The sequence below is a fragment of the Taudactylus pleione genome, unplaced genomic scaffold (assembly GCF_031769625.1).
Source record: "Taudactylus pleione unplaced genomic scaffold, aTauple2 ptg000609l, whole genome shotgun sequence".
In the NCBI taxonomy this organism is placed as follows: domain Eukaryota; kingdom Metazoa; phylum Chordata; class Amphibia; order Anura; family Myobatrachidae; genus Taudactylus; species Taudactylus pleione.
In genome coordinates, this window is record NW_028285011.1 from 1,140,681 (window position 1) to 1,152,271 (window position 11,591).

At 39.5% G+C, this 11,591-nt stretch overlaps 1 protein-coding gene across 1 annotated transcript in view; it reads left to right on the top strand.

Annotated features, from left to right (window-relative positions):
- OCA2 (OCA2 melanosomal transmembrane protein) overlaps positions 1-8,544 on the top strand; it is a 296,067-nt gene extending 287,523 nt beyond the window's left edge. Inside the window, exon 24 of the mRNA XM_088454034.1 lies at positions 7,669-8,544. Within this exon, the coding sequence (XP_088310160.1) occupies positions 7,669-7,756 (88 nt within the window). The 3' untranslated portion in view covers positions 7,757-8,544. The remainder of the gene's footprint in view (positions 1-7,668) is intronic.
- The last annotated feature ends 3,047 nt before the right edge of the window (positions 8,545-11,591 follow it).

Consider the following 11,591-nt stretch of genomic DNA (forward strand, 5'->3'; position numbering starts at 1 on the left):
AAGACATACAAGAAAGCATGCACCAATATCAAGGCTGGGATGCTTTCGGATGGATAGGGAAAGGTATAACTAAGTGGTTTATGTGCTCCAGACCATTACTCAGGGCCGTAACTAGGGTGGTGCGACCTGTGCCATGGCACAGGGCACCGCAGGGCAGGGGGTGCCGTTTGGGCCTGTCAATTTTCTATTTATTATCATTCTCACTTGTAGCTTCCTCTTCTTTTATCCCCAGCATCTCCTGGCTGCCCCAGGAGTACCCCTATCTCTTCCCTGGCCCTTCCCCATGGTGCACTATCTTATGTCCCTATTTAAAAGTTGGGAGGTGGGGTGCCAAAACTCTCTCTGGCATAGGGCACCAAAAAGTCTAGTTACGGCTCTGCCATTACCAATAGTCCTGTGTGATGAAACCAGAGCATGTACTATTTCCCTATATCCTTATTTCCTTTTCCTATCTCACTTTATAATTAGCACCATTTTGATTTAAGTATTTTAGGTGTTATTTGGCATTAACAAGTGGTGGAATTGTTAATGTTAAATAAAAATTAAGGCTGTATTTCCTGAAATAATGGAATTATTAAGGATTTATGCTAATATGTATTTGTAGCTTTTACAGTGATTCAGATGGATATGGGTTAAAAAGGCTTTTATAATTGAAAACAAGTCATAAAACAGACTTTTTACTCTGGACTATGTGATATGTGAAGTTGGAAGCCTGTCAGACTGTGGCATGATAGAGTTGAGCTTATTTTCATGTTTGCATGAAGAGATAACCCCAACCTCTTGAGAAGATTTAATCTATGATGTCATGATGACCAGGGCATACGATGTCAAAGATCACAGACGCATCATCTGATAGTGATTACTTATTCACTAAGAAACCCAACCCCGTTACATGCATTATTGTATATTGTCACAACACTTTCCTATGCATCAACCAATCAAATAGCTCAATTATAATATACATGTAAGCACCCTCTTGTTAATGAATTTTGGAATTTATGTAACTATTGCGTATAAAATTCCTTACCCTCTGGTACATTGTCAGAGAGATCTGACTGATACTCCTTATTCTATGCTCCACGTTACTATGCGCAGAATAGTGGAGGTATAGTTGTAATAAAACTTATATGTTCTTTATCACAAATAGACGGTCCTAGAATTTTTATTTAACAGACTCTTGCCTTATGTCCTTATTTCAATGCATCCACAAGGTGTGATCTGTTTTCAATAGGAATTCACTACCTAGAAAATAATATTGTAAAGTTTCCATCACCCATTTTATAGCCAGACACTCGCGTTCCACTGTGGCATATATTTTCTCTTGGGGTAGGAGCTTGCATCTAAGGCATAGATTTGGTTTGTCATCTCCATTCACAACTTGAGCCAGAACAGTTCCTAGACCTGTCTCTGAAGCATCTGTTTGTAAAATTAACATTTTCTTGAAGTCTGGTGCTGAACACAAGGCTTCTTCCGTGCAGCTTCTACCGCTTGTGACCAGATCATTTTGTCTGGGTTATTTTTCTTCAGGCATTCAGTTAAAGCCACATCTCTGATTGCGAACTTGGAAATGAATCCTCAATAATAACCCACTAAGCCTAGAAAGGTCCATAGCTGGGTTTTATAAACTGGTTTAGGCCAAGTAAGTATGGTCTCAACTTTGTTGGTCTGAGGTTTCACTTGTCCTCACCCCATTATGTACCCAATATATTAAACCTCACACACCAATAGTGCATTTTTCTGGGTTGGCAGTGAAGCTGTGAACATGGAGGGAATCAAGGGCTGCATTTACTTTGAAAAGATGGTGTAACCATGGTGAGGTCTTAATACCCTATCCATAGCTCCCCGGAAGGTGGCTGATGCCCCATGAAGACCAAAAGGTAGTACTCCATATTGTAAAAACCAATTGGAGGTTGAGAACATGGCTTTCGCCTCCTCTGTTAACGGAATTTGCCAATACCCTTTTGTCAAGTCCAAAGATGTCAAATAATGACTTTTGGTGGGATTGTTTCACTAACTCATCAATTTGGGCCTGGGATAGGAGTCAAACTTCGAGACCTTGTTCAGTCAACTGAAACCATTGCAAGACCTCAGAGTGCCCAATGGTTTGGGTACAAGCACAATTGGATTATTCCAGTTGCTGTTGGATTCTTCAATAACATCTAGTCGCAACATGTTTTGGATTTCCTGTCGCACCGCTGCTCTCTTGGCTTTGGGTATTCGATAAGGTCACCGTTTCACCCTAATCCTTGGGGGAGTCACTATATCATGCTTTATAACTGGTGGCCGACCTGGAAGAGGGGAGAATGCATCCTGGTTATTTCTTACCAGTTATTTGGCCTGGAGCCGTTGACTGTGAGATGGTCTCTTCTATAACCTGGACTATTCACAGCTATGTTGGAGATATGGATTGTTTCCTCCTTCCAGGATTTTAGCAAGTTAATATGATAAACTTGCTCTGGTTTTCGTCTCCTTTTTTGTCAGACTTTGTAATTTACAGGCCCGGCCACTTCTATTACTGCATGTGGTCCCTGCCAGTGGGAATACAGCTTGCCTGTGTAGATACTAATACTACTCACCTTGAAAAAGACTCATGCTCAGTCAAAACTCATTGGCCGAGAGAGCACTCACTCACATCTGATGTGGAGCTGCCGAGAGTAGTACCAGCCCCCTGAGCTGCGGATAGCCAGATGTCTGTTGTCCAGGTCATATTCTGGTTTCATTTTCTGTTATCGCTGAATGGTGTTATCCTCATATGTGACAACAGTAATAATATTTTATGTTATCAATAAATTTTATGCCTACCTTCTGATACATACCTATTATCCTATTCAGAGGATAAGGAACACTGGTATCCAGAGAGGTGGCATTTATTGTCACAAAGAAACCTTGATAGGACTCATTCCACCATTTGATGTGAGAGTAGGGTACACTTACCTTTGGAAAGTTTTAGCTTGGTATGGTATGCATTTTATCTACACATGGTGAACGACACATACAGTGTTAAAGAAACCTTTATGTGCACTGCTAACCCTATCCTTTGAGAGTAGGGTATGTACATTTTTTCTATGTAGCCTATATTATATGACGGAATTTAGAGGACATTCACCACACACTTCTCTGTATATCATATAAAGTGTGGTGATACCTGCATATATTAATTTCTACACCGAGTTGTTTTTTCTTTTTTTATGCCCTTACTATATGAGCAAACTACATGTCAAGTGTTTGTGATCATCTACTTTAACTTCTGTGACCAATATAGACTGATATTTCACTCTATATATGGATGATTACTTGATATAACTATTCTCTGATATATGGAACCTTTCTGAACTGAACTTAGTGCCAGATCTGATTTTCTTTTCTTTCTCATTACTACTGTAGTACCTTGTCACTCGGCTTGAATGATCGATTAACCACTGTTTTGTCATAATATTTTTTGTTGACTTTGGGCAAGGTGCATTTTCTGTTGCAGAAGAGGCTCTATTTGGTGTATCCGTTAGTAGAGTTGGGACACGAACTGCCTGCAATTTCGACCTGGGTTGACCCTTTCACACAGAAAAAATACCCATGTTGATCAGCAAATTACCTGGTAGAAATGTATGACCCGGTAATTTGCTTTATCTGGTTGAAATGGGGTTTGGGCTGGGAACGGCAAAACGACCCCGCACTCAAATGCCAGGTAAAATCTGGGTACTTGGGAAATTCTGTGTGAAAGTAGTATTAGTCAGCCCTCTGTGTTTGCATAACTAAGACATAACTAGAACACATAGCTACATCTTAAAAAGAGGTAAAACCCCCCAATAGATTTGCCCCCACACAGAGCCCATTCAGGTTATACCATGCAGTAGTAGTGCCCCTTATACATTATGCCACACAGTAATGCTCCTTACACATTATACCACATAGTTATAGTCACATAGCCCTTTACAGATTATGCCACATAGCAGTAGTGCCCCATATAACACATTATTCCACACAATAGTAGTGCCCCTTACACATTATGCAACTCACATCCCAGTGTCCCTACAGTAGCCTCTTGCCTCCCCCTGTGCACCATCAGCAGCCAGCAGGTGTGGATTTGGTGCCAGGCTGCCAGCTAATTACAGCTGGCACAGCTGCAGACACAGACTGCACCAGTGCAATTTGAATGTCATGCCGGTCGCAAGCCAATTGGAGCATGCGGACCAGCAGCCAATAAAGTGCCGCCACTGCTGTTTGGCTGCTGGTCCACCAGCTCTGATGTCCATTGGCACTGTCTCTCCATGTCTGCCTGCTGGTGTGCCAGTTGTAATCAGCTGGAGGGCAAGCACCAAATTAAACAGTGGGGTCCATTTCAGGACCAATGGAATGGGGTTATAGGCCAGGACAATAAGCAAATAAAGCATGCAGATGTACTTCAGGTTCCAGTCTTCAAACCAGGCAACATCAGGTATCCCAATTAGTATAAAATAAAGACAATTTCATATATGAAGACCAGTTAGTATTTTGTATATCTCATGTAATTCGATTTTAATTCTTACACAATTTTCAAGATTAAAAGCCTCTTGTTAGGTTTTTTTCTTTTAACCTTTCCTCACTAAATGTTTTTCTAATATATATATATATATATTTATATATATATATATATATATATATATATATAAAATGCGCTGACTGCACACCATGATTTCACAGTTTCAATAAAACATTTTTGGATACACTCACATGTAAGGAATAGAAAACCAGCATTCAATAAATCTAAAATGCTTTTGTCTCCTTCGCCTTAATCCCTATAGTATTCGCCATAATCCCTATAGTATTCACCATAATCCCTATAGTAATCAGGTCAGGTTTTCACATAGCCGCAGACTTCACAAGAAACTACAGTATGTAGGAAGAAAGAAATAATCTAGTGTATTTATTAAGAAAAACAGATGCATTTATAATTTTACAATAAAAACAAGCATATATACAATAAAATTATTTCTCATGTTACCCTCAAGAGTGTAGCAAGTCTTCCATTGTCTCATAATGAAAATGTACCTTCATACAGATACAAAGTGATGTCATGTCTTAGGAAACCTCTGTAGAAGCAGGTAGAAAGTTGTATTTGTGTTGATGGGAGATCCAAGAACCCCTTGAAATTCCATTGACGCATTTTGACCAATACTTTTTTTATTTCCTTTTTTTATTTTACTAATGCAAAAAACTAAAATAAAACATGTATAGTAGGAATAGGTATGAATCACCGCCGGACCTAAGCCCGGCGGATGACATAGCGACGCCGGAAGGCTGTCAGCTGAAGATCTGGACAAGGGAGGAAAGTAGGCTATACCTACCCCTCTCCCCCCTAACCCTCCCTTAGGGGTGCCTAACCATAACCTCCCACCCACTAGTTGCCTATCCCTAACCTCCCCCCATAGGTACCTAATTCTAACCCGCCCTCCCCCCGCACCTTAAATCTAACCCTCCCGGGGGGGCTAAACCTAGCCTCCCCCCGGTGGTGCCCGACCCTAACAGCCCCTTGCCCTAGCCTAAACCTAACTCTACCCGGGGGGGTGCCTAACCCTAAGACCACCCGTGAGTCCCTAATACTAACCCTCCCCTCCCCACTGCTAAGCGATCCCAACGCCCAGCTTACCTACGATTGGTATGCCAGGTGTCAGGATTTCTGAGTGGGGCTGATGACAGGCGTCAGTATCTGGACACCTATCATTAGTCCCATGCTGGGATTTCACAGTCGGGAAGCCGGCAGTTGGCATTTCGACCGCCAGCTTCCTAACTACATCCCTGTATAATATGTGTTGAATATGAGTGAACTGAATGTAAATAGAAGCTGAAAATAAAAATCACAGTAATCTTGTTGTAAAAGATTAAATTAAATAATGATGGTATAGATGTGCTCAAAAGCCCCTTTTGTTCTTGTGTGCACAGGAAAATGATAAAAGAAACAAGGTATCTAATGGTTTAATCTAATCTTTACTATTCAAAACTGAAAGTAAACATACAAAGACAAATGCTATACAATAACAAAACATAGCTCTGTTCAATAGCAATGATGCAACTAAAAAATGTCCATACAGCAAAGACAGCTAAAACAATAACAATGGTGGTGAACACCTGAATAAGGTGTGGGGGAAAACGGGAAACTGAAATAACTTGTTGCAGAATTTAGGTCTTATTAGGAATAGACCCGATTGGTCGGTGCAAAGTTGAGGGGGTATGGAGACCACAATAGAAATTCTTGGGGCGTAGGGGGTTATGTTCAGGATAGCTCAGTGTAGTGATAATGCAGCGTCCTGAAATTTGATGATTTGTAGTTAAGTAATGGTGTGCACAGATGTTATTTTTGGGATATGATTCTTGGGGTAAGGAGTACGGTACTGGAGTTATTAGGAGGGTGAACGCCTGGACTAAACCGACAGAAACCTGCACTCTGCACCAGAAGGACCGCTGATGTCTACGTGGTTCAACCCTCATGGGTTTCATCCCTTGTGGGGTCTTCTTCTGCGCAATACAATGCCCAGAAGATGACCCCACAAGGGATGAAACGCATTGGCACTACATCTATTCACACTAACCGAGAGGAGATCTGGAGACCACCATGGACATCTCACACCTTGGCAGCACCAGACGGACCATGAACACGTGACTGACCCGGAAGCAACAGGAGGAGATACGTGACTCCTAGGACAGTGTGTCAAAGAGAACCACCTCCCAATAGCTCCAGTACCGTACTCCTTACCCCGAAAATCATATCCTGGGCAACAACATCTGTGCACACCATTACTTAACTATAAATCATCAAATTGGGGGATGCCGCATTATCACTACACTGAGCTATCCTGGACATAACCCCCCCACCCCCAAGACTTTCTATTGTGGTCTCCATACCCCCATAACTTTGCACTGACCAATTGGGTCTAATCCTTATAAGACCTAAATTCTGCAACAAGATATTTCAGTTTCACGTTTTTTCTTTCCCATTTTTTTTTCTTTTAAACATTGTGGAGGATCTAACTCCTCCCCCCACACCTTATTCAGGTGTTCACTACCATTGTTACTGTTTTAGCTGTCTTTGCTACTTAGTATGGACATTTTTTAGTTGCATTGTTGACATTAATCAGAGCTACGTTTTGTTATTGTATACCATTTTTCTTTGTATGTTTACTTTCAGTTTTAAATAATAAAGATTAGTTTAAACCTTTAGATACCTTGTTTCTTTTATCATTTTCAATTGCACACCAGCACAAAAGGGGTTTTTGAGCACATCTATACTATCATTATTTAATTTAATATCAGAAGGTCAGACACCCTTCTTCATAGACGTAGCACACCCCGCCCATTAGGACCTCACCCTATGCACAGTGATTCATCCAGAATTTGTTGTAAAAGATTAAGGCTACATTTTTTCTAGTGATAATAAATTATCCCAACAGTTGAATTTGGAGCCACAAATTCCCTCTGAAGGAAAAACACAATTACTGTAATAATTGCTTTATGATTGAATCACGCTCTCCTTTATATGTAAAATTGACAGTTACAGGGTGACATATTACATGTCCTTATACTACATCTCGATGGAAACACTGTTGTCAAATAGCAATGCTGCTTATAAAACACGGTCCTTACCGTGTATATAATATATATTGCAAACTGCTGATATCTTCTACTTTTTATTTACAGGTTGGGATTCCCTATGATGATCGTTTCCACTACAATTGGAATGAGTTATCTACTGGTATCACATGTTGTTTTACAATGGAATGTGTAAAACACCAGCAAAGAAGATACATTTTTCATTTTTCTACCTTTAAATCTTGCATTAGTCAGTAGATAAAACTAGGCAAACAGTAGATGTGATATCTTACCCATTTTTAATTTTGATGAGTGAAATAAATGTGGTATTTAGTAATTGAATAATTGATCACTCTTTACTGTTTAAGCTGCATACACACACAATGATTTTGTTACTAACGATTATATGAACGATTTTATGAACGATTTTCTGTCAGATTTTCTATCAGATTTTTTAAAGTGTAATGTACGATTTTTTTGAACTACAAACGATTTTTGCATATTCCCTTAATGAAAATCGTTCAGTTGGTCAGTCTGACTGAACTACAAACTACAAATGTGAACGCGCATGAACGATAATCGTTCATCGTTATAACTCAGAAAGTGAACAATTTTTGCAGCAATTGAACGATAAACGATATGGTTATCGATAATTGTTCACAAAATCATTGTGTGTGTATGCACCTTAACTCATCAAATAATTCTAAAATAAGGGTGAGACTAGTTGCCTGCATTGGACAGAGAATATTGTAAAAACTTATTCTACCCTGCCCCACTTCAACAACAGCTTTTTCTGTTCCATTTCATGGTTACACAACTGACTGTAATTTTCAATGCACTGAGTATTCAAATATTGACAGTGTTCCACTCCAATTTTGTTATGGTGTATTTACACTGTGGTGTTTTCAATTATATATTACAAAGCAGTTTGGACTGTACCAAATAACCTTAAATGTTCAGATAAAAAAATGAAAAAAAAACTGTACAAGGAAAAAAAAATAAACCTTAAATTTAACCTAAAAAGAATACAGGGTTGTCATGATTTATTTATATAATATTAAATATTACAAGTAAGTAATGCATTTTGTATGTCATAGTTAATTAATAATGCAGATGATAACATTCTTGTAATAAAACATCATAGTTTTTATGTAGTAAGTTTTGTAGAACATCTCATGGTGAGTTTTATACTCATAGTGTATGATGTTAATGAGGCAGGCCACTTCTTCACACTGTATCAGACATGGGTAAATGTAACAGGAGACTAAGGCCCTCATTCAGAGCCACTCGCTAGCGGCAGTACGCTCGTTCCGAGCAATGTTCGCACATCTGCGCATGCGTACGGTTTTTAGTACGCATGCGCGAACCAGTCAGTGCGGCCGAAAATCGTTGGTACGCAATATAGCGAAGGCCTGCTATTTTGAGTGACAGAATGAGGCGTATGTGGGTGGTAACAGGGGAAGGTGCTTGAAAACGGGGAGTGGAGATCCGAACGCAGGCGTGCTTAAAGGTCAAAACGGGCGTTTTAAGGGAGTGCATAAATAATACAGCAGCGTCATTGACCACGTCACTTGGTTTTTTTTAACTCAGAACTGCTCGCAAAATAGCAGTTGAAAACACCAACCACAAGAATAGCGAGCAGTTCATACGCTGTACGATGTACTCGATTAATCTAATAAATAGCGGACATGACGTATGGTGCGTGCGGCCAGGGGGCGTTTTTATCAAATAAACGAGCGTATGTTTTGCTCGCTCGTTCAGACTTAGAGGTGGGAACAGACTGCAATTTGCGAACGGATCATTTGAATAGCCACCCCTTGATTTTGAACGAACGACCACAAATAGCGAACGGCTCTGAATCAGGCCCTAAGTTCACAATTCATTTACTATCATTTTAATTGAGGCTGCATGTTGATGTAGAACAAATATATTTAATGTTATTTTATTTTTTGCCTATTTGCAATTTGAAACCGAAGTTCTATCTAATAAATGTTGCACAGTAGGGCATGGGCCTAGGGGCATTATTAAACCCTGTTCACTTGTGACATAATCATTTTAATCTTGTATATAAATAGTTTAATACAGTAGTGCCTTATATAATGTGATGGTAAATTGCTAGGTAATGCTAGCTGGCCACCTATTCAAGCTCTGAAGTTTGGGATCCTTCCCCACAGGATAAAAAAGAGGTGTGATCTGCATGTTTGAATCAGCTGCTCAAAGGGAAGCTAGCAATAGAGCCATGCAAGGCTATTGTATGCCTTATAACTGACCAGATAGGTAGTTAAGAGATTAATTGCATTTGGAAGGATCTAAAGTAAATTAATTTGCAGAGAAAGAGGAAGTTGCAAGTTGCTTAGCTGCCCAATGGCTAAAGCAGGTCCAAGAAGTGAGGAAGTGCCCTGAAAAGGGGGCTTAAATGGATTGTTTTTCTGTTATAGTCATTAGTACTGTGCAATTTGCAAATAACATCTCTTTAAGGAGGTTGTGTGTACAAAATATACAAATTAATTTGCTGAAATCTAATACAGAAAGAGTTGTCCTCATTCATCAACCCAACATTTAGAGCTCATCAGATAGAGTCCCCATATTCGCTTCTCATTCACCCTAAAGAGATAATAAATGTTTAGAAGGCACCAAATAGTTTGTAAGTCCTGTAGTATATAAAAAGAAATGGTTTACATGATCCAATACTAGTGCATTAGATCTTGACAGGGTAAATGCACAACACAAAATTGGGCAACAAGTGCGTGTGAAAATTAGAGATAGTGGTAAAAGTTTGAGACATAATTATCAATTTAAATTAGTTATGTTTTAGCATGACAAATCTGGCCCAGACTACACTCACTATTGTAACCAAAAACACTGCTTATCAAATTTGCCCATTTCAGGAATTGTATGTTACTCCACAATCGTGGCCAAATCGTTTACACTACAAAAGTCTGTGTGTCCTGTTCCAGGCCTTAACAGTATGCTGCAGTATAGGAACAAATGCTTTGTTTGCCTAACAGTCAAGTATAAACTGCAATGGTGTTAAGGGAGACTTTACTTGCTCACCCAGAAATCCATATAATGACTCAGGAGGAGAGCTCATCACCCAGGAAAGCAAATGAAACAGCACAACCAGATACTGTGTTTTCTTAGGTCATGAATAACCAACATCTCTAAACCCTTATATATAGTCAAAGTGCTATTTTTGATATGAGCCCTCTTATCACCCCACACAAAACAGATGACCTGTCTATTAACTAGCCAGAAGACATGATTAGAAATATGGACCAGTGAATGCTGCAGCATATCCAAATATTTGGGTTGATTAACCATTTAAAAGATGTTGACCCTTTGTCATCATCGGTAAAAGTTTTGATCCAAATCCCCAGATATTTGCATGTTAACATCAATAGTGGAAAGGGGTCAGAAGCCTTGATTCATTACAGTTGACTTCGAGCCTGGATTAAGCCCCCAAAACAGTAACAATGTCTGGCAGATTATGCATCTGACAAAAATAAATGATCTACTGTACTACTAAATTTTATCCTGCATCTTCCCAACAGAAGTATTGCAGCTCCTGAACCTTAACCAAATCAGATATGCAAGGGATTCTATGGCAAGGGCAAAGTAGAGGTAAAACTATTAGTGCAGATCCTAGTCAATGGGGTGGAATATAAAACTGAAGCAAATCAATAAAGCCAGGCCCCAAACTGATCCTGCCAAGCACATATCATAACTATAACCCAAATCTAGTCAGGGGCATGTGTGGCATCCACCAGCACATTCTCTCTGGAACAGTGAGCTCTCTAGTTGTGGGTAAACAAATTCCTGAGGGTCGTGGTGGTAGATTTGCCAGGCATAAAGCCTGTGGGAGTTACACTATGTGCTGGATTGCATTGTTTTAACTACTATCCAATATTTTGACATCCCTTAAAAAAGGGATTGGGCCATAGGAAACTATACACATCTTTACCAGGTTTCAATAGAACTACAATTAAAGCTTCCAGAATCAATTGGGAAAAGAAAGTCTAATCTTTTAAATT